We start from the raw sequence: 27,422 nt of genomic DNA, 5'->3' as shown, positions 1-27,422 counted from the left end.
AGTATTAAGATTTTATTTATTGCAGTTGTTTTAATATTTTCCAATAAATGTGAACTAAGAGTTTGATTCCAGTTGACATTATGAATTTTAAATGTTAAAATGTTTTTAAATGTGCAAAATCATTCTTTATCCATTCTTGTTATTATGTAAATCCTTGACACTTCACACACTTTTTAAAAAATTCTTTCATTTTTAAACCCTTTATTTTTATTTTATTTTAATATTTTATTTACATTTTAGTTTTTGGCAGACACAATATCTTTGTATGTGGTGCTGAGGATCCAACCTGGGTCGCACACATGCCAGGTGAGCGTGCTACTGCTTAAGCCACATCCCCAGCCCCTTAAAACCTTTATTTTATTTATTTATTTTTATGCAGTGCAGAGGATCAAACCCAATGCCTCACACATGCTAGGAAAGTGCTCTTTCCCTGAGCCATAGCCACAGCTCCTTCACACACTTTTTGTGACATCTTTCTGCACTTTTGTAATCGCCTTGCAGACTCTTGGGGCAGATTTGTTGCTTGGATTATATTTGAATGACTTAACTTGTATAAAATAATCACAGTATAGGGTGGGAAGTCCAGCAAATCTTATAGAGTTCTAAAAAGGAAAGGTACAATGTAATAGATATTAAATTCAGAGCACAATTTTAATATAAAGAATTGTTGGCTTTTTTTTTTTTTTTTGTGGCACTAGGGTTTGAACCCAGAGCTTTATACGTGCAACTGAACTAGATCCCTAGCCTGAAATAGTTGTTTAAAAAAAAAAAACAAAAAACTGAGAACTTTCAGTGAAGTGTTCTGAAAAGACATGATTTTTATTTTTAATTTTTTGCAGTTATAATTCAGCAATAGCAAGAAATTGTAAAGATAACTGACGTTGGCATAGGTCCACACGGAGACAAATGAGAACGAGCCCGACTTAAGGATGGCCTTAGGCCTGGGCCTAAGCAACTCCATTTTAAAACTCCAGTTTGAAACCTGCCGTCTCACCAGGCACACCTAACGGAGCCCTCCAGTGTGGCCCTAAGGCACAAACAAGTCACTTCTCCCCACCATGACAAACTCAGAGTGAAGTCTCTGGCATGTTGTCCTCACCCCATAAGGGGGAAAAGGCAAGAAAATCAGGGTGGGGACCACGAGACCAGATGCTTTAATCCCAGGGCAAATGATGACACTAAGAAACCCGGTGGCAGCTGATGGGGATTGAAAGGGTCAAAAGCCCCCAAATTTAGTATAAATGAAGGAGCAAATGAACAGACATTCAGCCGGCCAACCCTGATGCCTTCACTCTAGAGAGCCTGATGAGGACCCGGACTGACATCTCAACTCTTCTCATCTTTGCTGATCCTCTGCATTTTCCTCACTGCTCCCAAACTCTACAGCCAAATCTTGACCCTGGTGAGAGCAGCAACTTCTCCCTAGGATCCTCTCCTCAACTGGCCGTCAGCTCCCCCCCAGGAGAAGCCTGCCTTGGATCTTGGCCTGATGACCGTGGTCTGAGTAAGTAGGCATCTGCTGGACTTAATGCCTAAGGCTGGAGCTTTTGATCTGACACTTGAACTTAGCATGCAGAGTCTGTCATGAGCCTGTCATGATACAGTGTGTTTGCAATGCTTAGAATTAATCTAGAATTGTTTGCTGTGAATTGATGATGTCTACTGCAGTGCCTAGCATTAAGGATTGTCATTTTCTTGATTAAGAACCTATAGAGTGAAATTTTATTAAGTGATTTGAGTGAATAAAGCATTGACAAAGGCAGAGGTGCGTGGACATTCTTTATTTCTCCCCCTTGACTGCATAAGTCACACCTTTTGCTTTCGTGACACCCCACCACATTTGAGGCTCCCAGGATCTATGTGGTTGCCCACCCTGAGCAGTTTTTACTTCCTGTGGAATGTGCAGGCTTCCAGAAGTTCTGTAAAGCATAACAAAAGAGAAAGACTGTCAGGTGCTGCCGATGCTTACTAAACACAGTTCTGCTGCTATTTTCTAAAAATAAGTCATAGTTGTAAAGTTTTGTGGTTTCATTTTTTTGGGTTTTTGTTTGTTTTGTACCAGGGATTGAACCCAGGGGTACTTAACCACTGAGCCACATCCCCAGCCCTTTCTGATATTTTATTTTGAGACAGGGTATTGCTAAGTCGCTTAGAGCCTTGCTAAGTCTGAAGCTGGCCTTGGACTTGTGATCCTCCTGCCTCAGCCTTCCCTGTTGCTGGGATTACAGGCAGGTGCTGCCATGAGCAGCTTAATAAAGATTTGTTTTAAATAGGCTCAAACGCCTTCTCTGTGCATTTTTCTTTTTTCCTGCTCTCATCGTCTCTAACACATGATATAACTCAGCAAAAATCCAGGCAAACTCTCAGCAGTTTGTTTATTCCAGCTCTAGTTTTATTTCCCCAATTTATTTCTTTATGAGGCTATCTAAAAAACAAGGATAGCTAGAAAGGGTCTACAACAGAACTATGCTTTATCTGTTTCTATTAATATTATTTACACATTTTACTTAAAACCACTGAAACTTTGTCCTCTGTGGGTATTGCATACAGTACATGTCGTTTCCCAAGATCTCTCTCTGCACTGAAGTGCTCACACATTCTTCTCACTTTATGACCAAAATACAGAAATATACACGGAAATAAGTTCAACTCCCAAGTGATCTCAAATTCTACTGCAATTTTTTTCTCCTTCTAACAACTCAGCCTTTTTCGGAGGGTGTCTCTTACTGTTGCCTAATTCAGTCTCCTCCTCACTGATTCTGAATCCTCCTGCAGGACAGGGAACAGCCCTCTAGGTCTTAGTGCTCCTGTCAATACCAGCCCAGGGCCTGGTACACACTTGTCCTTAGTACAAACATCTTTACCTTGAGCTCCAGGAAATTTCTCCTTGGTGTTCTATGCTACTTACCAGAGGTTAAGCATGGTTTCAAGTTAGCCATAGCCACAAGATATTCTGGCCCTAAGAATTTTTCAAAAGTTGTTTTGTTCTGAAGGTTAGCCAGACATTCTGTGTCATCACTGAACAGCAGGTCCTTGGTGGAAGATTCAAACATCTGAAACATCATATATTCAAATCCATTTCTTCCAAAGAGCTCCTGGGTCAGACATACCAAATAGATGATGTATGTAAAGCAACTGGTAAATAGAAAGAATTTTAAGTTTTCCACCGTATCACTATCTGGCTAACCACCATGAGATGTTTCCAACTTTCTGGATCATACTTGCTTGTCTTTCTGCTGCCTGGACTCCTGGATGCCTTATCTCTTCTCTTCTCTGGGTCTGTCCCTGGTACCCAATCATTTCTATCCCTTTGTTCCTCTCTCCTCTCTATCTCTGTCCATTTCCTCTGTGATCAAGGTAGCAGCTTGTCCTATGTGGGAATTTTCTCAGGACCTCTTATTTTATCAGCTTTTCCTGGATTGTTATCTTTTAACTGAGATGTGTGGGTGGTATATGCTAAGACACGGATTTCTCATTTGGGGAACATCCAAGAATGGGGTCCGCTAGCGCAAAAGACAGAGGAAGCTTTGGGTTTTCTGTAAGAGATCACTTGGTTTAGGCAGGCTGCTACTCCATAAGATCAGCCCTTGCTGGCTCCCTGTAGCCATCATAAGGTATCTGAATGTTGGCTTTTTAATGGTCATGAAGCCCTGGACAGTGCCCAGCCTGCCCAGGTTTAGGAAACACCTTTGGACACACCCACGAGTCAGCTTGATTAACCTCCTTTCTGCCTTTCCTACATTTAGCTCAGCCTTGCGTGAAGGGCTCTGAGCCAACTCCCTTATTTCTGCAACAGAAGAAGAGAGAAAGGGTTAACTCCCCAGGTGCCATGAATCTGCTCCAAGTCAAGTGAGTCTTAGGCAGACACTCAGGTGCTCCTTGTGTGAGGTTTTCCCACTCTACTTGGATGTGCTAGATGGCCCCAGAGCAAGTGAATGTAGCCACCAGTTGTAATCAGAGGCAGGACTGGGAGACTCAGGTCCCACTGCCCAGGGAGAAAGGGTGAGGCTGGGCTGGGCGCATCTGTGCACCTCCACAAGCACATTCAGAGCACTCAGTCAAAAAGGAGAGAGAGGGGGCCCTGGATAGCCATACCTGTTGGTTGAAGAGTATTCTCCGGACGAAATCTGCCTTATCTTTCCTTGAGACCACAGCATGATTTGGCACTGTAGCCAGATGGCAGCTGTGGGCCTCGGTCACAGGCTTCCTGGTGCCATCAAGACACAGCAACTCAAAGTCTTTCTGCTTCAGATTCTTAGCCCATGCCTCAGTGTTCTTTCCTGAGGGGAGAAAAGTGGGTCAGCCGCAGCTGATGGTTTTGGTCAAGATGCCCTCCCTGGGACAATGGGAGTGACCCACCAGTGCCTGGGAGAGTCCCAAAGTAAGAAAGCTCTCAAAAATAAAACTAAAGGGACAAACTCACAATTCAGAACATTTTTGGTGATGCTTTTTCAGTCCTGTTAAAGGCAAAGATCTCTGAAAACAGGCCTGCATGTTGGTCAGTTGGACTCAAGACCCGAGTGATAACCAACCCCAGCAGGTCTGACATGAAGAACTTTCTCATTCCCTAAATTTAAAACGTTAGGACCAAAGTCACTGGAGTCTGGTAAGGTTGCCCTGCTGGGTGGTGACTCCACACAAGAGACTCAGATCTTTCTCAGGTGGGAAAGGACAGTGCAGGCACATACCGTCAGTGTTCCGGAGGACAGCGGAGTGCCTCACAAAGGCCACATCTCCCTTCTCAACCAGACACCTGCACATGGAAGGCTGTGTCAGTGAGGAGGGTCAACAGTAGTGGAAGGGAGACACAGAGAGGGAGTCACAGTACCTGGCCTCACACACACACTTCCTCACAAGCAACCATAACACCCACCCCATCCCTGGGCATTAGACTAGGGGATGTAGCAGAAAAACGGAACTGTCTATAGAGTTTCGGTTATGCATAACCATCGTGCAGGTCCTCATTCTAAGTACAGACCAGTTGCTCCAGAGGGAATGCTTGTGTTCTCCTATTAACAGGGATATCCATTGTTAGAGTCTGTAAACAAGTCAGGATGGAGCCTGGCAAATGTTAGACTCTGTAAACAAGTCAGGATGGCGCCTGGCATTTTGCCAGAGGGAGTGGTTTGTGAAATAATGCCAGGGAGCCATTAAGTGTGGAGATTCCTTATTGGTTGACTGCTGTATCTAGTTTATGCTAATTAGAGATAAGCTGTGTGGAATGTATAAATACCCCTCCGGTCCTACAATAAACGGCTCCCACTCCTGCTGCATCAACCTTCACAAGTTCCTCATCACCCCCCCCACCCCCCCCACCCCCCCACCCCCCCACCCCCGGTTATTTTGCTGCAGCCGGACTGCGGCAATCCATGACTCTCTGGGTGAACCACAACTTTCAGCATCAGCTATTACAATCAGAGCGGAGGACGTGGCTTTGAAGGAGTTTTGATCACACTTACATCTACTCAGGATCCACAAGAACAAATGTGCTTCTCTAGATATTTGTTCACCCTTAATTCTATTTCAAGGTACATTCTTTAATATGAAATGTTGAACACATCAAAAATCAGCCTTACGATATCCGGTCAGTTGGCAATGGCTATTAGTCGTCAGGAGCACCTCTTGCTCCTATCTTTGGGTGCCTCTATACCTAAATTTGGCAGAGGGTAGGGGGGGTGGGGGTGTCCATTATTCCCATTCACATTTGCTGAATTCTCTCACCCCATTTCTTTCCTTCATGACCCCTTCAGAGAATCACAGTCCTGAACGAGCACCTGTCTTGGGTGTGTCTACCCCCAAGGCGAGGCAGACAGAAAGACCTTCCTGCTCACTAACTTCTCCTAGATGTTCCTTCCCTACGCCACACCAATGGTCCTCAAAGTTGTAGGCTAGGGACCAGCAGCATCAGCGTGGCTGGAAATCTGTGAGAAATGCAAGCCTGGCCTTACCCAGACCTGGATGACAAACTCAGGAGGTGGGGTCCTGGAATCTGCTTTCACAAGCCCTCATGCTAAGTGAAATAAGCCAACCCCCCAAAACCACAGGCCAAATGTTTTCTCTCAAATACTGATGCTGATCCATAACTGGGCAGGCGGGGGTTACAGATAGGGAAGAATGGAGGAACTTTGGATTAGGCAGAGGGGAGAGAGGGGAGGGGAGGGGAGGGGGTTTGGGGATGGGAAGGATGGTAGAATGAGACAGACATTATTACCCTATGTACATGTATGATTGCACAAATGGTGTGACTCTGCATTGTGTACAGAGAAATGAAAAGTGGTGCTCCATTTGTGTATAATGAGTCAAAATACATTCTGCTGTCATGTACAACTAATTAGAACAAATTAAAAAAATCTACCTCTTCATTGAGGCCTGTAGGACTCTGAGCTGTGGCCAGCACCTACTGTTCTACGGGTCACATGCCAGACCCCTCTCTCTCCACACTTGAACCCAGAGACTTTCTTTGCTGACCTCAACCCAGCAAAATTCATCCCACCCTCATGCCCTGGTCTTTGCTGACCCTTCTTCCTGTATTACTCTTCCCCCAAATTTTCTCAGGCCTGATTCCCTCTCATTATTTAATTTTCATCTCACCTAGACCCTCTACTTGCAAAAGACTTCCTGTCATGGCCACCTTTTCTAAAATTGCTTCTGGCCAGAGGCGGTGGCTCATACCTGTAATCCCAATGGCTCAGGAGACTGAGGCATGAGGATCACAAGTTCAAAGCCAGTCTCAGCAACTTAGCGAGGCCGCAAGCAACTTAATGAGATCCTGTCTCAAAGTAAAAAATAAAAAGGGCTGGGGGTGTGGCTCAGTGGTTAAGCACCCTTGGGTTCAATCATCAGTATCAAAAAATAAAATAAAATAGTCCGTGATGACTGCAACATCACCCTGTAATAGTTTGGATGTTGACTGTCCCCAAGAGGGCCATGTGTTAAAGCCAAGTCCCTATGGTGATAGTATTGGAAGGCGGTGGTCCTTTGAGGAGGTAGGACCTTGTAGGAGGTCTTTAGGTTATTGGGGGGGGTGTCCTTGAAGAGGATTGATGGACCTCAACCCCTCCCTCTTTCTTTGCCTCCTGTCCATGAGGTAAAGGGTTTTGTTCCATAATGTGCTCCCACCATGATGTGCTGCCTCATTACTGGCCTAAAAGCATCGAGTCCACACAATCATGGACTGGAATCTCCAAAACCATGACTCAAGACAACCTTTTCTCCATATAAGCTAATTATCTCAGTCATTTTGTTACAGTGATGGAAAGCTGACTAATGAATCCCTCCTCCCCTGGTTCTTTGGGAGCACTTACAGTTGGAAAGAGTCTTATCCTTTATTTTTGTGTTTATTGCCCTACTCTTCAAGTGGGACTAGGAGTGGGTGGAAAGGGACAGGGACAGGACCATGTGTGTCTAATTGGCTAGTATAACTCCTCTACTTAGAACAGCATCTACCATATATTAGCTGCTCAATAAGTATTTCTTGAATGGGTGGAAGAGCCTAGGAATATCTGTTTTTAAAAGATACTCATCTTTTAAAGAAGCAAGGTGACTAGTGTCCCTCCTGTGATTTTAAACTGAGGCTCTGACAGATTCCATGACTTGTCTACAATCAATCACACAGAAGAAAGGGGCAATAGGAGAATCAGGATGGTGGCTCTGCAGTCATCACTCTCACCCATCCCCAGGGCCTTGAGGTGCCCTAAGCCACCTGGGCCTGCAGGAGAGTGCTCTAGGACTGGACTGGACTTCAGTCTTTGGGGCCACTAAGAACTGCAGTAGTGTGTTCTCTCATTATGGATCCTTCTAAATCAACACCCAGATGCTGGGGAAATGGAGAGGGTGAGAGACTGGGGTTAGTGCAAAGGGAAGGGCGGTGCCCGGGCAGTCCTTGCCTGAGCGCCCCGCTGGAGCCGTGGTACTTCTCGTGGCTGCTGGGAGCACACATGTGGGCTGGATGGCTGCTGCCACCACACAGGGCACAGAGGTGGGAATCCGGATCAGACCCAGGGGCACAGCTGCGACTGAAGAACTCATCTGCAAAGGACAGCCAGAGTCAGCTCTTCCCATGACAGGGCAGGAAGGCCTCGGAGTTTTTTTTTTTTTTTCTCTAAAAATTCTGTGCAAAGGCACAGGATTATTTGGTGACCTATTTTGAAGATCAAGAATCAAAATCCATATGTAGCAAAATGAAACTGAACCCTTATCTCTCATCCCTGCACAAAACTCAAAGTGGATCAAGGACCTGAGACTGGAGACCCTGCATCTACCAGAAGAGGTGCCAACTCTCAATATATTATGTCGGCTTAGGAGCCAAATTCCTCAATAGGACTCCTAAAGTGCAAGACATAAAATCAAAAATCAATAAATGGGATGGTATCAAACTAAAAAGATTCTTCACAGCAAAGGAAACAGTCAAGACATGAAGGGAGAGCCCACGGAATGGGAGAAAATCTTTGCCACCTGCATCTCAGATAGAGTGTTAATCTCCAGAATTTAAAAAGAACTAAAAAAATTTAACACCCAAGAAATAAATAACTCAACCAATAAATAGGCAAAAGAACTGAACAGGCACTTCACAGAAGAAGAAATACAATCAGTCAACAAGTATTTGGAAAAATGTTCAACATCTCTAGCAATTAGGGAAATGCAAATTAGAACTACACTGAGATTCCATCTCACTCCAGTCAGAATGGCAATTATCAAGAATACAGGTAACAATAACTGTTGGTGAGGATGTTGGGGGGAAAGGTACACTAATACATTGTTGGTGGGACTGCAAATTGGTACAACCACTCTGCAAAGTGGAATGGAAATTCCTCAGAAAACTAGGAATGAGACCACCATTTGACTCAGTTATCCCACCCCTTAATATATACTCAAAGGAGTCAAAATCAGCATACTACAGTAATGCAGCCACATCAATGTTTATAGTGACTCAATTCACAACAGCTAAGCGATGGAACCAAACTAGGTGCCCTTCAATGGTTGAATGGATAAAGGAAATGTGGTATATATTTACAGTGGAATATTATTAAGTCATAAAAAGAATGAAATTATGGTTTTTGCCAGTGAATGGATGGAACTAGAGACTATCATGCTAAGTGAAATAAGCCAATCCTAAAAACCAAAGGCTGAATGTTCTCTCTGATATGGGCATGCTGACTCACAATAAATGAGGAAGGGAAGAATAAAAGTTTATAGGGTTAGACAAAAGGGAAAGGAAATGAAGGAAAGGTAGAGGGTGAGATTAGGCAGACAGTAGAATGAATTGGACATAACTTTCCTATGTTCCTATATGAATACATGACCAGTGTAACTCCACATCACGAACTTCCACAAGAATGGGAAGTTATGCTGCATGCATGTATAATACGCCAAAATACACTCTACTGTCATATATATTTAAAAAGAAGAATTTCATAGAATAAAATATAAAAAGAAGTTCCAGTTGGAACAAAGTAAAGGGAAACCAACTCCAGATGGATCGGGGTCTGTGAGCCCAGAAGTCCACCTGTCCTGGCACAGAGTAGTGGTGTCAAGGGACCGACACAGATCTTAGCCCTCTGAGAGGGGAAAGTAAAAGTCCTGGCTGAACCTGAACTACACACCTGCTGTCCTCTGCTGCCCTCAAGGTTTGCCCTTGAGATTCCAAGTCAGGAAGGCACGGCCACCAAGGCCAGCACTCGGTTCTGGGGGCTCATCCATAAGGAAATTAGCCTGGGCCCTGCCCTTTCAGGAACCTTAAGCCTGGGGGGCAACAGCCAGAAGTCAAATAACCACAGCAGTGAATCCATGCCCCCCACCCCCATGCTCAGGAAAAGGAATGTGGTTCTATGAGGGCTGGACCACCACGTTAAACAGGGTGGACAGCAAGCAAGGCAGAGCCCAGGGAAACTTTGACATCACGGGGTAGCTGTGTTCTTCATCCCTAGAGAAAGGGGAGCCTCTGATGGGTTTTGGGCAATGCTGGGCCAGGGGTAGTAGGCAGGATGCAGTCCAATATGCATTGTGCAAAGATAGGCCTGGCAGCAGAGTAGCTTGGACCTGGGGCAGGAGGCCAGGGTTGATGAGGGCAGCAGGGACTAACACAGAGCAAAGGGGTGGGGAATGGGTGGCAGGAGGAGAAACGGAAATGCTGGAGAGGGACGGGTATGTGGAGGGTGGCAGCTAGGTTTCCAGCCAGGTAAGTGGATGGACTGCGGGTCCTCTATTACCCTAGGCACTTCTGGAACAAAGCCAGGCTCAGCAGAGATGACACATTCCATTTTAGATAGGATGAGATGATTGTGCTTTTCAAATATCTGACTAGATCTGTCAAACAGACCAATATATACACGTCTGGAGAGATGTTTGCTGGGGAGAAGGACCCGAGAGTTCTCTATCATCTTTCTATAACAACAGCAGCCAACGTGGACCTTGTGCTTAGCACATACCTAGCTTTGTTTGTGGCACTCCTTTTCGTGGTAATGGAACCACATGGGTGGATGTGAGCACTTGGGGACTGGAGGAAAGAGTTGCTTTATGCATGTCAAATATTTCTTAAATTTGTTGGGAAAGGGGGATCTTGTAGGGGTAGGAGAAAAACCAAGACTGTGAGTTTTTTCACAAAATCCAGGAAATAATGTTTAAAGGGGACTTGAGGAAATGGTGCTGAGAGGTCAAGAGGAAGGAGCTGGGCATAACCTTCCAGGAGAACAACGTGGAAGGCACTGGTGGAATATGCTGCCGAGCCAGATAGCGGGTTGCTGAGGAGCAGGTGGGCAGTGGGTAGTTCAGACAATGCTTTGAAGATGCCTGGCAGCAAAGGGAGGAGGAAGAAAAATCAGGAGCTGGAGGAGATTATTGGGAGGATAGGGTGAGTTTTAAAGATGGAAGGCATTGGGTGTGTTGACCTGTTGAAAGAAATCATTGCACATACCAGAGAAAAGAGTAAAAACAGGGGGTCTGAGACTCTGGAGGGGAGGCCAGTGGGGTGACCAACACCCAGCAGGCAGAGGGACTGGCTGGAGAGAGGAGGAACCCCTAGCTTCAGCAGTGGGAAGCTGAAGGGGAACCTTTCTAATGGCTTCAAGCATCTCCTATAGGTGCCCAATCAACCATCGGCTGAGAAAGACTGGCAGATGGGTGAGGGTTTGAGGTGTGTGAACCATTAGCCCATTAGGGGTAACAAAGTGTGGAGCAGAGAATCAGAGGGTGCTTGTGAGTGTCAGCTGGAGCATTTCCAGTGACAAGAACTGCTCTGCTACCCTTGACAGGTGACATTCTCCAGGTGTGTCAGCTGCCTGGATAGCAAGTCATGCTGCAGGGGTTCTGCAGGGCTGGGATTTGTCAGATAGGTCAGGAATGCAGAGGAGCAGGAGCTGTTTAGGTTCTGGCAAAAAAATAAGCTGAAAAGACTCGTGTGAGAATCTAAGCGAGATGAACGTGAAAGACACAGCCCCCAGGGACTTACTGGTGGACATTTTGTAATTAAGAAAGCAACACACACACACACACACACACACACCCTCACCCCACTCTTGTTTTGCTTGTTTCCCGAGCAATTTGTGAGACTTCAGGAATAGAGTTATTTCCCTGAGAGTTGCCTTTGGGGACAAGCGGGTGAGGAGAAAGGGGCACCCTCAATGTCTGGCAACCCCACCTCCACTTAAGGAATTCCTTGCCATTCATCCAGTGGAATTTCTCCCCAAGCACAGACCCAACATGGAAGACATCCAGAACACACTCACCAAATTTACAGGACCCGGTTTGGTTGTGTATTAAACCCATGGGGACGTTCCAGCCTGCGGAAGTGCCCACCGCAGTGTGGCAGGACTTCTTGCCTCGCAGCGTGTCCCAGGTGATATCAGCATCGGATTTCTTCACCACGGCCACGACATAATAACCTTGCAGGGGAGATACCAACATGCAACTTATTTTCTTTTGGGGGGTTGGGAGGAGGGAGGAGGATGGAGGACATAAGTAATATCTGACCAGCCCTCTTCACCAAGCCACTGAATGGCATCTCCACATGGTGTCCAACGTGAGCTGGACATTCTCCATCTCCATTCCGTCCCCCCCACCCCGACCGTTGGCTGTGGATGTGAAAACAACACTTTCAATGTTTTCTTGCAGTTAAATCCTTAGGAGAAATCAGAATGTGTGACATTGGGAGAGTGGAAATGACCCAGGGGTCCTCTGCCTTCCCTTTCAACTCTTTCTCCTAGGAAACAAAGTTGGGAAGTATGGGGTCTTTCTGTCCATCTCTCCCTTCTCCACACTGATAGATTAGAGGCTGTTACAGCAACTGCAGGAGCAACAGCAGTGTGGGTTCTCGTCTCCATCCCAGCTCATGGCTATAGGGCATGCGGTAAAATCACTGCACTTGGGGAGGTGGTGGATGTGGGAGCTGTCCTAGAGAGTCAGTTCCATTTGTTCTGGGTGGGAGTCATTCCAGGAACCTAGGGTCAACTTTTTACTAACACTGAAATCCCCATATTAAATTCCTGCCTGCTTAAAATAGTGCTTAATTGCTTCACTGATTTCTTACTGATGTCTGTCCTTTCAAGCCAAGAGCCAGACCTTCTCAGAGAAGATCCAAGTTTTCTGAGCAAGTTTGCTCAAGGGAAAAAAATGATATACATACATACATATCTACATACATATATATATGCACATGCACACACCTACATACATAAGATACTTATATACTACATATTTATAATATATGTATATATACATGTAAGTATACGTACTTAGAAATGGATTTCAGTATAATCATTGTAAATTGGGGGGGGCGTATATAGGGAGTGCTGACATATAATTTAATACTCCAGCACACTCTGAAAATGCATTCTAGAGGTGTTGCTGCTAGCCTCTGCCTGCTGTTCCCCTTAGGAGATGGGAACACCTTGAACCCCTCATCTTACTCTAGCAGGGACCCTCCCAATACCTATCACTATTAGGTCCTGGGCCAAAGATACACAAACTACCACACCCAGACTACCCGCATGTATTGCACATGCACCCTACTGTTGCAATGGAATCCTGCTATGTATTCTTTTCTGCAAGTTGCTTTATTCCTCCTCAGTAGTCTATTTGTGAACATCTTTTTGATTCAACAGAAATAGACACAGCTATCTCATTCTGTTGGTGGAATCTAAGGTATGGCCTCTTACCTGGATTTATCGTGTTATAGTCCCCCTACTAGTGGGCATTTATATTGGGACCAATTTTGCCTCATCACAAGCCACTTATTTATATAACTCTTTGTACCTATGAGAGTGCACTTAAGTATGTCTGTTTAATTGCAGTTCATAAGAAAGAGCTTTAACAACTTCTTTCTTAATTTCTTATCTTACTGCATTCACTTCCAAAACAATGCTGACTATCTTTGGTGGGACTGGGCAGTCTTGTCTTTTTCTTGGCCCTAGAAAATTATCATTAAGTTCCAAGTTCTCAATTCTATGAATTTTTCAACAAAATTGGCATGAGTGCATTAAAATAGAATTGGAAATAATAATCTGAAGCTTATGTATATTATGATATCAATTAATATTATTATTTTATATTATATTTAAGTTTTTATAGGTGTTCAACATCTGGTACAATGGAACAAAATGGGTCAATATTTCAATGCTCCTGTCCAAATATTATATAATTGAATTGTGCCTGTTGAGTAAGACTTGACTACGAAATGGAACTGGCTAAATTGGAATCATAAATCTTGGCCGACCTCGGTAGCGCACACCTATAATCCCAGCAGCTCAGGAGGCTGAGGCAAGAGGATCTCGAGTTCAAGGCCAGCCTCAGCAACTTGGTGAGGCTCTGAGCAACTCAGTGAGACCCTGTCTTAAAATAAAAAATAAAAAGAGTCGGGATGTGGCTTAGTGGTTAAGCACCCCTGAGTTCAAACCCTGGTACCAAAAAAAAAAAAAAAAAATCCTAAATCTTCAGAATTAGAAAATAGTGTGGCTCGACACCAAAACAACCACACATGCACACTCCTTTTCTGGGTGCTGTAGATCAGATCTCCACCTACTCCAGCATGGAAAAGTCACAGTCACCACGGCAGACACAAGGCCAGGGTGCCAGTCACTTCCTAAATGACCTCAGCCACTTAGCCTCTAGAAGCCTGAATTTCTCCTCAGTAAAATGGTGACAGGGAAATCCACCCTGGAGGGCTGGTGAGGAGGATCCAATGCACTAATGGGAGCATATGTCCAGTAGAATGGCAAGGGTAGGTTCCACCCTAGGTGTGCAGCAGTGCTGCTGGGGACAGAGGCCAAGCCAGCTTTACATGTTAACAATGAACTGCGGCGGCTGCTGCTCCTTTTTCTTCCCCAAATCTAATAATACAGAATACAACAGTCACTAGTATGGCACTATGTAAAAACGTGGATGTGTAACCGATGTGATTCTGCAATCTGTATACGGGGTAAAAATGGGAGTTCATAACCCACTTGAATCAAATGTATGAAATATGATATGTCAAAAGCTTTGTAATGTTTTGAACAACCAATTAAAAAAATTAAAAAAAACATTAAAAGAAAAAAAATCTAATAATAATCCCTTGTGTCTCCCAACAGCATGTCTCCACCTCTGAGTCCCGGCATCTCTTATCCCACTTACCATCCAAGGGGGCATTCACACACTTTGACCCAAGCCGCTCACTGCCCTGTTTGGGTTCTACAAAGAAAAAGAGGAACAGTCATAGTCAGGGGCACTAAACTCCTTCACAGTACTCCACCTGAAGTTAGGAGCTTTGATGGTACAACAAGGCAAGACTGTCCCCTTCCCACTGACCCTCAGGGGGCTTCATCTCATCGACCTCCCATCACATGTCCTGTGATGGACCAGATCCTGGACCACACATATCCTCTGCAACGTGCATGTGGCAAGAATAAAACGAGAAGCACTAACTAAGCACTCTGTCATTGGTTGTCAACTAGCCAAGGTTCTGCAAGCCCCTTTAATCTCCTCTCTCTCTGCTCTTTGCCATCTGAACATTAGGTTCCATCCCATAATCTCCTCCATACTTAGGAGGGTACTAAAGAAAGAAAATGAGATGCATTGAAGGGGAGGAGAGGCAGAGACCACTGCAGATCTCGGCAAAGACCGGACTGCACACAGCTAATGCAAAGGGGTCTTTTCCTGAGTTAGCAGACAGCTCTAACACAGGGGCAATTCGTCGGCCCTGGGCAGACTCTGCACTGCATCCTCCAATGCTGCTCTCTCAGCAACAAAGGTATTATTTCAAGGTCTTTTTTTTTTTTAAGAGAGAGAGAGAGAGAGAGAGAGAGAGAGAGAGAGAGAGAGAGAGAGAGAGAATTTTAATATTTATTTTTTAGTTATTGGCGGACACAACATCTTTGTATGTGGTGCTGAGGATCGAACCTGGGGCCCACGCATGCCAGGCGAGCGTGCTACCGCTTGAGCCATATCCCCAGCCCAATTTCAAGGTCTTTCTTGAGCTTTCAAGTCCTGCATCTGTATCTTCCCGGGTTCTGACTTTGGGGAGGGGTGTTTTACCTACTAGCTATACTTCAACAACAACTACTGTTATCTTGTCTCTGAACTACATTCCTTCTTCATCTTTTTATATCCATGCCCGGGGAGTAGAAAACAGAAAAGTGCACCCCTTCACTTACCATAATTCTCTGCCAGGACAAGCACCAGGCCACAGTGGCCTGCTATGTAGACAAATCCTCCATCCAAGCTCATGGCATCAGCGTCTCCTTTCTGAAGTTAAGAAACAAATCAATGATGCTACAGCAAGACTGTCTCCTTCCCACTGACCCTCAGAGGGCTTCATCTCATTGGCCTCACATCACATGTCCTTGTGATGGACCAGATCATGGATCACCCATACTTCTGCCACATCTGTGGGCTTTAGAAACTGGACATGCCTTTGGCCTGTTGATCCTAGAATGAGTGCCCAAGCCAGGCCATGCTCTCTGGACATCTCTGTCCTCCCAGGAGACCCAGGTGCTCCTAGGAGACCCATGCCAAGTCCTGGACATGCCGTCACCTCACTGTGATCATCGTCAATTCAACAATTCACATGGCCAGACTCAGGGTCTGTGTGCATGTTTCTATGGAGCATGATTTCCTTCCAATAATAAAATTCAAATCTGTTCACATAATCCCATTAGCACTGTACTCACAACCCTGGCACAACAAAGGTTCTCAATAAAAAAACTACTCTAAATAATTAATGAATAATCGACTTATTATTTTAATTAAGATTTCCAACCACAGAGCAAAAAACGTATACTTATAGTCATAAATAAGGTCATTGTTAGGGTATGGATGTGATGTGTCCCCCAAAAGCTCATGTGTGTGAGACAATGCAAGAAGGTTCAGAGAAGAAATGATTGGGTTGTGAGAGTCTTAACCCAATCAGTGAATTAATCCCTGATAGGGATTAACTGAGTGGTAACTGAAGAGGTAGGGTGTCGCCAGAGGAGGTGGGAATTGGGGCATGGCTTTGGGGTATATGTATTTGTATCTGGCAAGTGGAGTCTTTCTGCTTTCTGATCATCATGTGAACTGCTGCCCTCTGCCACACTCTTCCACCATGATGTTCAGCCTCATCTTAAGCCTTGAGGAATGGAGCCAGCCTTCTATGGACTAAGACCTCTGAAACCGTGAGCCCTCCAATAAACTCTTCCTCCTCTAAAGTTGTGCTGGTCAGATCCTTTTAGTCACAGCAGTGAAAAAGCTGACTAAAACAGGCATTGAGATAAAAATACACAGATGCATAAACACTGTTCACTTTTGACATATCAGCTATCCTAGAAATTTAAAAAATAGCAACTATAGCAGCACAACTTTGCCAAACCTTTAATATGTCCCAGGCTATTTCCTAAACATTGTACAGTGATTACCCTTATGTATTCCTCACAAACTCAAATAAGGTAGGTACTATAATTTCCCTTCTCAGATAGATTAGCAAACAGAAGCAGAGGGAAATTTAATAATTTGCAATCCTTCTGCCTCAGCCTCTGAAGTCACTGGGATTATAGGCATGTGCCCCCTTGCCCAACTCAGGTCTTTAAATTATAATGATATCCAACACTTATTGACTGATCACTGTATGCCAGGCAATGTTCTGAGCACTTAAGTTGTAATTCTTACAACTGGAAAATTTAGGAGATAAATCTATTTAACTAGCAAAATCTTAATCCTATGGGTTGGTACCAGGTTTACCAAATTTAGGATCTTCTCAAGAAAGACTGCTGTACAGTCTCCTCAGTGTATCAATTTTTTAGTCTTTTGTGTTTAATTTTTTTTTCCAATTGCAAAAAAATACTAATTGCCCACAGAGAAATGGAAAGTCTATAACACAGTTTCATCACTCAGAAATGAGGGGACGATGATCTCTGAGTGGTGAAGGTGTGAATGATTTTGTTAATGGGGGAAGGTGTGAATGATTTTGTTAATTTTTTCATGGACCTGCCAACATGTAGGAAGATTTTTATGATCAGAAAAAAATGGAGGGCTGACAAGGTCGATCAGCACTGACAATCCACAGTGGCCCTGACCCAACACCCTAGAATGTGCCCCTACTCCCCACAGCTCCTGTGCAGGACATCCCAAGGATCCCAGACTCCAGAGCTGAGCCCAAGGAGTCCAACTCTGTTTCTGCGTGGCCTTAGGTGGAGTGGCCCATGGGGAACGTGGGGTGGGGATTTGGAGTGTGTTGGAGTAGCGTGTTAGCATGGAGGCCGGTGAGGAGGCTGGGAAGAGGGCCTTCAGTGCCACAAGTGGCAAAAGCACACTGTGTCTGAGTGAGTACAGCTGTGGAGGGGCCCCCTACCACAATGGCGGCAATGCAGTCCTCAGGAGTCTCCTCCGTGGTGCACGCCAGGGCACCACCGCTCACTGCACTCCACTGGTCACACTTGGCCTTCTCCTGGTGGCCCACTGCACACCACTGTACCTTCTGGGAGTCTTCCACACCTGGGATGGGTGGAGAATAGTCAGGGATCCAAAGGAAGCTCCAGATGGAGGCAGAGTGGCTGCCCAAGGGACTCCCCATGACAACAGCAAAGTGCCTTATCCCAGGACACGGCTTGGTTCTCAGGATGAGCACCAAAGGTAGAGATTTCCCTCACGTCCACCCTCACCTCCGGCATCACTTCCCCAGGGAGGCCTCAGAGCCCCAGTCCAAATCAGAACCTTCTGGAACTTTCCCTTACAGGACAAGGCTTCCCATCTGGGGAGCAGGCCCCTGCTGGGAGTCGCCTGTTCTGGGTGAGCCTGCTCGCCTCTCCTCGCCCAATGTCTTTCCTCACCACCCTGTGCCCACCTCCAACTTGGTGGCAACCCTTTTGAAGATGCTTGAGGACTATTGATTGATTAGTGAGAGGCAAAAATAGAGAAGGAAAGAAGAAATCAACTGTGGGGATCCAGAAGAAGGCAGGAACTGGACTCAAAACCTCCGGAATCCTAGTTCTGCTCCTGGTGGTGGTAGAGACCCTGTTCCCACACCCGTTCAGAATGGACTATTTATTCTCCCTGTGAAACAGACCTGTCTCTGGGCCGGTCTCCAGAACCATCATTACTTCAAGTCGTCCATAATAGGAAGATCTTCGAAACCCTTTTGTAATCATATAACTTAGGCCTTTCTCCCAACTTAGAAGAAAATCCACCCATTAACCCAGCTCAGTTGGTAGCTCCCATGGGCTCTGTAGGCTGGTAAGGTTGCATGAGGCCTGGAGGTACCAGGAAAGCCTCAACCCATGGTCCCTGCCCTGCCTGCTGCCCAAGATGGCCAGGCCCCTCCCAGAACCTTCCATACCTCCCTTTAGATGCTGAGTGAGAGAATAGTACTCATAGCCCAGGTACAGCTTGGCGTCCATCTTACGGGGGACCCTTAAAAACCCATGGGCCGCGTCGGTGAACAGCAGGTCTTTCCCCAGAGGGGAGCTGAAGAGCTGGAATCCTGAAGACTTGTCCTTTCCAAAATGTTCCTGTTCACAGGAAAAAAAGAAAGAGTGAAGGAGAGAGGTTGGCATTGAGGTAAAGATAAAGGTCAAACAAACCCAAAGCCGGATGAACCCAAAGCTCCAGAAATATGAAATGGAAAATTCCAGAAATAAACAATAAACTTTAAATAACTTATTGCCATATATTGTCATAATTATTCTGGTTTGTTAGTTATTTTGTTAATCTCTTCCTGTGCCTAATTTATTAGCTGAACTTTATCATGGGTTTGAATGTATAGGGAAAAAACATAGTACAGTTGGTCCCCAATGGATAATAGCTTGACTTAGAATTTTGTGATGTTATAACGGATTTATCTGGACATAATTCATCATAAATTGAGGAGCATCTATGTAGGGTTTGGTACCATCCATGGATTCAGACACATCCATGGAGGGTCTTGGAATGTATCCCCACAGATAAGGAGGGACCACAGTGAAGGCCTGAGCACAAGGACAGTGGCCAGGACCAATGACACCCTTGAGGCTCGTGGTGTTCTCCAGTATCTCCAGGAAATGCTTTACTCAAAGCTCAGCTGGTGGCCTTGAGTGGGGCCTCAGGGAGACTGCCGGGGGGTTGCCCCCAGATCTGTACAAAGGGGTACCAGGTGTTCCTGTGTCAAGCAGCTGCCCCTCTCCAAGATGGGCTTCTGCTCTGTGCTCCCAGAGGCAGTGGGGAAGGCTGCTTCGTTCTTGACTGATGTCCCCCTGGCTCTGGTGGTCTTCACCCTGAAGTGGCTGATGGTCCAGTCACATGCCACTGGAGTAGAAGCCAGGCACTCGGGCTCCTCTTCCCTTCTCTCCCAGGCCTGCCACTGAATGACCAGTTGTGAGACATCAACAGTGTCCCTTCCCCTTTCTGGCCTCCAAAAGAACAAAGGGTCCTTTGCCGAGGACTCCAGCTGCCTGGCCCAAAGCCACTCCTGATAGCAGCTATGGTGATGCCTATCCTCGTGCTCTTTCAAATGACTGCTTTTCACTTTTGCTTTGGCCCTGCATAAATGTCACCTGCTGTCCTCACCAGAGACCCCCTTCCATTTCCGCTGGGAACACACAGCTTACTCCCCAGGGCCCAGGAATCTCCCCAGATATACCCTTCAAATCAGTTTCTCTGTCCTCCACAGAGTATGCAATCCATGTCCCCAAGGCTGTGTGATTCCATGGGGTGATAAGGGGTATGTGTCCTCGTTTGTGTCTCCTCCACACTCCTCCGTGAGCAACTGGGGGGCAAGTCTTTGTTTAATTTCTCAGTGCCCCGTGCTGAGCACAGAGTGTTGAGAGATGGAGCAGGGTGACGGACAGGGGCTGACTGGGACAGACTGTCACCAATGCAGGACAGAGAGGGGAGGGCATGCTCATGTCCTGGGACCCACTGGAAGGGAAGTCAGGAGGGCAGATCTCAGGCCAGCAAGGCCCTAGAGGACCAACTCATGGAGACAGGTGAGGCTGGCACCTGTGAGGATTTGTTTAAAACCAGGAAAGAACAAAATGATGTCAGAGGAGCTTCTGCAAAGAATCTTTAGTGTTGTCTGTTATAAATATAGACCGAGAGTGTTGTCCGTGAAGCGGGTCATGCCTGGCAAAGTGGCAGGGTTCCCACCGTGTCTTGAACACAAAAGAACTTCTAGAGTGACCAGAAAGCAAGGAGGAAAATCCCCAAATCCAAGCAGAGAGCTCTAGGCAGGGGAGAGGATGGTGGGTGGGGATACCTGAGCCTGGTTGAGAAGCTCCCAGATCAGATCTTCCTTGCCATCCACGCTTCGAGCCACGACAGCATGAGAAGGAACCTGGGCCAAATGGCAATTCTCATATTCATCCACAGGCTTCCGGGTGTTGTCTGGGCAAAGCAGCTCATACTGGTCCCTGTCAGCCTTCTGTTCCAGGTTCTCTGGGGAGGGAAAGTTCAGATGAGCCCACTGCAGCAGAACCATGAGCTGGGGTGTGCCCTCCACACTAAACCACACAGTGTGACCTGAAGGGGACTAAGACAGAATCTTTTCAATACACATTTTCATACATCGGAGGAACAGGAGATCTTGGCAGTGAAATGACTGGTTCACAGTCTCACTGCAGATAGCCATGGCTGGAGGCATGCCTAGCCCAGGACCCGCCCAGCTGCTCCACTTCTCTGTGTCTGCTCATAAGAATACGAATACTAACTGCAAGCTGAGCATTCATGGTCCACCCATTTCACTTAATCCTCACCACACTGGGGGAGGCCCGTAATATGAGAATACCATTGTAGAGATGAGGAAAAAGAGTCAGAGAGGTAAGGTAACTTGTCAAAATCTCAGCCAATCTGGGCTGACCCACTGCTGTGCCAAGACAATCTAGATCCCTACTAGAGCATCCATATTTCCCTGGAGGCAGAGCCTACAGGGGAAAGGCAGGGGAAGGCTGAGGGATGGAAGGAGGCCTAGGATACCAGCCCAAGCATTCTGCAAGTACAAAGAAACAGATTCCCTGGTTCCCTCACGAAGGTGTTATGGGTTCAACACATTCCTAGGTTGAAGCGCTAATCCCCAGTACCTCACATGTGACAGTGTTTGCAAATAGGATTCTTGCAGATGTAATTAGTTAAGATGAGGTCATACTGGAATAGAGTGGGCCCCTAATCCAATATGATTGGTGTCATAAAAGGGGGGGATTTGGGGGAGAGACAAGCAAGCAGGGAGAATTCCATGGGGACATGTAGGCGGATATTGGGGTGATGGGTCTGCAAGCTGAAGAACTCCCAGATTGCCAGCAAGCTAGGACAGAGGCTTGGAATGGATTCCCCCCCACCCCCAGTCCTCAGGAAGATGAACCGTGCCAACACCCTGATCTTTGAATTCTAGCGTCCAGAACTGTGAGATGCTGCTTAAACCACCCAGTGTCTGGACTTTGTCCTGACTGTCCTAGCAAATTAATACAGAAGGACTTTGAGGTTGATAAACTCTCGGTCACCAACAGTCACTTGCACCCCTAAAACCAGTGTACACTCTCTCATAAAATTCTCCTTAAAAGGTAATCAGGGATAGCCAGATGTGGTTGGGGTGGCACATGCCTATAATGCCAAATATTCAGGAGACTGAGGCAGAAGGATTGCAAGTTCAAGGCCAGCCTCAGCAACTTAGGCCCTAAATAACTTAGCAAGACCCTGTCTCAAAAAAAAAGTTAAGGGCTGGGGATATAGTTCAGATGGTAGAGTGCTTGCTTCACATGCACAAGGCCCTGGGTTCAATCCCCAGCACCACAAAAAAGAAAAAGGGTTGGGGGTGTGGCTCACTGCTAGAGTATCCCTGCATTCAATCCCATGACCTCAAAGTAATGATAATTTCTTTTTAAAAAGCAGTACATGAGGACAGACAGAGGTAAATCAGGATGGTCTGGGCACAGCCTGCGTTTTCCATAATATTAGTGTGTTTTCAAATTCTTCAGGGTGAGTGCTAGACCAGGCTGCTCACTGGCAGTAACTGTGGTAATTTGAGCAATCAAAGGACATAATGATAATTACTTGGAACCACTTGATTCTAGGAGGTGAGACTTGGAGGTGACCCCAGTAATTTAAATAGTTGATAACAGGACATGCATCAATTGCCAAAACGCTGACAAAGGAGGCCAAATTATCATAATGAGACAGCGAAATGTGAATGGCTGAATAAGAGAACAAAGGACACTGAAGGCATTGTGTCAGGAAAAGACAGGAGGTTGAGGTTGTGAGGAACTAAGGCCAACGAAAATGTGAGGACTTAAAAATCCTCCTGGAGGCGGTAGACAATTTGTTACAAAAATGGGCTTAGCAGACTGAATACAAATTCTGGTCTTAAACATTTCACGTGGAACCGTGTGCTCTGTATGGAATAGATATTTCATTGGCTATAAGACCAGAGACTGTCATATCAGCTTCTCCAAGATGCTCTTTTGTTTGTTTATTGCTGGTAAAAAAAAATTATCCAAAATGCTAGAAAGGCGGACTGAGTCAGGGTTAGGGCTCAGGGCTAGAACACTCACCTAGAGTGCCTGAGGCCCTGAGTTCAATCCCCAGAGAAGGAAAAGGAGAAGGAGAAGGAGAAGGAGAAGGAGGAGGAGGAGGAGGAGGAGGAGGAGAAAAAGAAGTTAGTTGGTAAGTTCTGTTTAAAGGTTCAGAAAAACATGTGGCTGCAGTTGGCCACGTGGAAGGTGGGGACAGAGAGGCACAGGTCCCTGACACAGGGAGATGTTCAGCAGAAGGCGAGTTGAGAACAAATTGGGCCCTAAACAAAGGACAAACAACAAAAATGCTTAAGCAGAATCTCTCCTGTGGCATTAAACATCTCCACGTCACCTCTTCTGGGTGTCAGGAAACCTGGGGCAAGAGCCAGAGCCCTGGCTCAGCTGGGGCCCACGTGCCCTTCCTCCAGCACTTACCAAACACTGTCACGTGCCTCACGAAGGCCACATCCCCGGCGCCATCCTCCAGACACCTGAGGAACAGGAAGGCCACAGTCAGGCTCTGCCCCTGGTGTGAGCCTTGCCTCTCTCTCGTGAAGCTCTGCCCGGAACATGGACTCATGGGGACCGTGGCGCTCCAGCTCCTGGATGACTAGTGCCCACGGTCTCCCAGACATTGGTTTGTGCTCACAGAGGTGATGGCCTCATGTGAGCGACCTTTGAACCCCACGGCCAACCCCAAACCTGAAGCAGGCAGGAGCCCTGGAAAGGAACATCCCAGGCACCTGGGGGAGGGAGGGAAGGTGTGAAAAAGGACACTTGCCTTCCTCGTAGAAAGCCACCAAAAGCGGCAGGGTATTTGTTTGGTTTTTTTGTTTTTAATAAAAGCTTAGAGCTTTTCACATGAAGCATAAAAATACTGGGTAGCCTTGGACTCCAGCCAGTTTCCCCTGGTTTTGAGCAGTAGCATAGATCAGGGAGTGGGCTCTGCAGGGGCTGAGGAAGGTGTATAGGTCCTAGCACAGGAAGGTACCGAGCAGATGGATGTGAGCTGGGAGGCCCTGGCCCTTGGCCCTGGCCCAAGAGGGTCACTATGGGCAGGTTCCAGGTTCTGAGGAGACCTGAACATCTCCCAGGCAAAAGAGGGTTAGGAGCTCACCATAGGCCATAAGAGACACTCAGGACCCTGACTGTCACATTGATGCTCTAGGTCCCTGGGACAGGCTCTGTCCACTTTTAGTGCCTTTGACTCGCCAACATCAGAGGGAGGGGGAGTAGGGGAATCTCACTCACTTGAAGGCGCCCGAGTTCCCGAAGTATGGCTCATGAGAGGAGCAGGCGCACTTGTCTGTCCCTTTTCCCACACACAGTTGACACAGGCTGGGGAACGACTTCCCATCTGCACAGGGGACACAGCTGCTGGAGAAGAACCTGGCCGCTGCTGCCAAACACAGACACACAGGGCATGAGCGACTAGGCCTCCAGGTTGTCCCGACCCGAGAGCCCGTGAGTCTGCCCACGCTTCCCAGGACTGTCCTGAGGAAGCGGGTGTGCACAGGCTAGCAGGGTGCAGTCCTGCCAGCGGTGACTGAAAATGCCCACACCAAGGTGAGTGGATGGCCCAGGGTCCCTGTGCCCTTAGGCACCACACTCAAGTGTAGCTCAGTGCTCAAGCCTATGAAAATGTTCTCCAGATTGTCCCCTGTACAGGGTAAGAGCTGGTAACCTTCACTACACCAAGATATAGCCCAGTGCCAATGGCATCTGGTAACCCACCAACATGGAGGCTCTAAGGGGTCAGGCAGGACCTTGTAGGTCAGGAGTCCCCATCAGCCCTTCCATACCTCAAGACATAGAAAGTCCCGCCACCCCGCCTGTATGCAGAAGTTGTGATGGTTCTGGGGATCCCTCTTCCTGGAGAGAGTTGAGCTATCTTGCCAGTGAAGGGTGAGGAGCATCTAATAGCCACTACCTAACTGCCAGACAGATGTCCACTAGCAACTGTCACTGAAGCATCTGTCAACTTTGCCCAAGGAACGACAAAACATAACTAGAACGGTGGTCCAGGCGGCAACACTTCATCAGATCCCTGCAGCCACTTGTCCCTGTCACAGTCACAGTGACTATAGAGGTTGGAAGAACTCCAAAAGACACTTTTTCAGAGTGCAGGACTTGGCCATCATCTTTAAGGATTGAGAAGGTGTCCGGCACTCACCTGAGCTCATCGTAACTGAACATGAAGCCTGGACCCATCCAGTCATCCTCCTCACCTGTCTCAAGCCCTCGCCCAAGGTACAGAGCTGAGTGCCAGTGGTGTGGCTGAAATCCCCAGCAAACCTTCCTGGGAAGTTGGGGCAGGCGGGGAGGTGGCTTTTCCGCCAAGCTGCCAGGATTCCCAGGAAGGCAGAACTGACAGGAGCACCTTTGCCGAGAGAAGACTCAGCTGCCAACGAGCTGGAGACCATGAAACTCACACACACTTTGACAGTGACTGTGTGATCCCAGCATGACTCATCTGGGCAAATGGTACAGCACTTGCTGGCTTACCTGTTTCAAGAGAGCCAGAAGGAAGCAGCATGCTGATGGGGATGTTCCACCCCGAGGACCAGCCCAGGCCTGTGTGGCAGGACTTCTTGCCTTGGAGCTGGTTCAGCTGGAAGCCGGTGCCCTTTTTCACCAGGGCGACAGCATAATAGTAGGTTTGTGGATCTGCAAAGGATCAGAAAGAAAGAAGGGCCAAAGGACGTTGCCACATCATCACTACTAATCTTCCAGAGTGTGTGCAATGCAGAATTGGAAGGATTCTAGGACCTGTGCCATCCCCTGATAAGCAGAGATAAAAGGAAATGAAAAAAACAAACGAAAAACCCTTAACTGACAAGAGAGAGAAACCCGGACATTTTCAAAGCAATAAACACTACAGGTGCTCCCTGACATTATTATAGGACTTCTATTTTTTTATTATATTATTATTAATTATTGTACTAGACTTCTAATTTTTTTTTAACTTTATGAAGGTGCAAAGAGATATAGTCAATAGAAACTACTCTCTGAAATTTGAGTTTAATCTTTTCACAGACTAGTGATGTGCCCTGTGATCCTCTCCTTTGACTCTGGGCAGTAGCAATGGGCCACAGCTCCCAGTCAGCCATCCTGGGGAGAATCAACCCACACTCTCCAGCCTACTGTATGGGTAAGCCATGATGTTTGGTGGAAAGGTGTATTGAATGCATTTTTGTCTTACAATATTCTTGATTTACATGGTTTGTCAGGACATAAGCCCGTCATAAGTTGAGGAGCACCTGTTGTTCTTTTCCTGCCAGTGCCTCTTAGCCTTGGGGACAGGAAACTTGAAGACTCCAGTTATTACAGAACCTGCATGTGTTTTTTCTCAGGGACAGCATCAGCTCCCAGCCCCGATGATGTCACTGCTTCTCTGCAAGGGTTTTTCTTCCTTCTTTGTTTCTCTCTCTACAGCTCAGTCACAAAGGTGAAGGAGAAAGAGGAAGGATGCAGGGGTTCCCAGGAATAAACCAGGTCCCTGAAATTTGGAGTCAGATTGAGGTGAGCTGTGCACATACACACTAACGGCACTAAGGGACAGGTATGAGAAAGAGGCAAAGCCCATTCCTAGACTCCCCCAGCACCTCTCCTCATAAGAGACAGCGTAGGGCAGAAGCAGCCAGATCCTCACCCATCACCAAAGATAGCTTCCTATTGGTGCAGCCCCCCTGGTGGGTGATGGATGCTGGACAGCACCCTCCTCTCAGGCTAAAGCACCCCACAGCTTGAAGCACCAATGACATTTCCATGTTAGGATGCATAAAGCTTGCAGTTGCCAGGGGTAACCAATCTACCAGCCTTTGAGGGTTAGTATCAGTGACAGCCTCCTACAAGCCAAAGAGTTCCAGTAACTATGTTCCCGCTACTATTACATTGACACAGTTCCTGCCTCCCCTGATGGCTTCGGTGTCCCACCAGACCTGGGTCCCCGGGGAGAATATACCATCTTTTGGCCCATAGAATTCCTCCACGATGGGTTTCAGGTTGTAAGGGGCCAGGCCTGCCTCAAACACCAAACCTCCATCGATCGTCACTGCATCGGCTTCGTTTGCCTGAAAGAGAAGAGATCAGACCATGAATGACACCTGTCACCTCTGAGGAAGACTTCCCTCCCCCTCTGCCAAGGATGATCGATCTGTAGATCCTTACATGGCTCAGACCTCCTGCACCTCCCTCTGTCTATGCTCAAATGTCACCTTCTCATTGAGGCGGTCCCCAACTGCATTCTCAAAGCTACTATCTGGGATGCTGTCTGACATCTGCATGTGTTCAGTAAAGGGGCAATTGTTAAGAATATTGTGATCTGCAGTTGTTTAAATCCACAAATGTAGAACGTGTGGACACGGAGGATGACGGCATTGTTTCTACATACTTCCCTTCTGTTTCTAATCTCATTTTTTTCCTTATAAATATTTTACAATAGATAGACTATTTTCTTATAAATATTCATACAGATATAGATATACATATACACGTACATATTTG

At 46.6% G+C, this 27,422-nt stretch overlaps 1 protein-coding gene across 2 annotated transcripts in view; it reads right to left on the bottom strand.

Moving 5' to 3' along the window:
* Positions 1 to 1,766: 1,766 nt before the first annotated feature.
* LOC101970551 (inhibitor of carbonic anhydrase) overlaps positions 1,767 to 27,422 on the bottom strand; it is a 40,110-nt gene continuing 14,454 nt past the window's right edge. Inside the window, exons 3-17 of one of the 2 annotated variants that reach the window (XM_005327024.4) lie at positions 26,881 to 26,989; positions 25,422 to 25,583; positions 24,168 to 24,315; positions 23,352 to 23,407; positions 20,672 to 20,850; positions 18,779 to 18,950; positions 17,795 to 17,937; positions 15,624 to 15,714; positions 14,605 to 14,661; positions 11,724 to 11,879; positions 7,887 to 8,028; positions 4,689 to 4,753; positions 4,096 to 4,280; positions 2,909 to 3,095; positions 1,767 to 1,919 (exon numbers count right to left, since the gene is read on the bottom strand). In XM_005327024.4, the coding sequence (XP_005327081.1) occupies positions 1,885 to 1,919; positions 2,909 to 3,095; positions 4,096 to 4,280; positions 4,689 to 4,753; positions 7,887 to 8,028; positions 11,724 to 11,879; positions 14,605 to 14,661; positions 15,624 to 15,714; positions 17,795 to 17,937; positions 18,779 to 18,950; positions 20,672 to 20,850; positions 23,352 to 23,407; positions 24,168 to 24,315; positions 25,422 to 25,583; positions 26,881 to 26,989 (1,887 nt within the window). In that variant the 3' untranslated portion in view covers positions 1,767 to 1,884. The remainder of the gene's footprint in view (positions 1,920 to 2,908; positions 3,096 to 4,095; positions 4,281 to 4,688; positions 4,754 to 7,886; positions 8,029 to 11,723; positions 11,880 to 14,604; positions 14,662 to 15,623; positions 15,715 to 17,794; positions 17,938 to 18,778; positions 18,951 to 20,671; positions 20,851 to 23,351; positions 23,408 to 24,167; positions 24,316 to 25,421; positions 25,584 to 26,880; positions 26,990 to 27,422) is intronic. The other variant, XM_040269815.2, reaches the window with a different exon arrangement.

The sequence above is a fragment of the Ictidomys tridecemlineatus genome, chromosome 3 (genome assembly GCF_052094955.1).
Source record: "Ictidomys tridecemlineatus isolate mIctTri1 chromosome 3, mIctTri1.hap1, whole genome shotgun sequence".
NCBI classification, from domain to species: domain Eukaryota; kingdom Metazoa; phylum Chordata; class Mammalia; order Rodentia; family Sciuridae; genus Ictidomys; species Ictidomys tridecemlineatus.
This window is presented reverse-complemented; position numbering and strand designations above follow the sequence as displayed.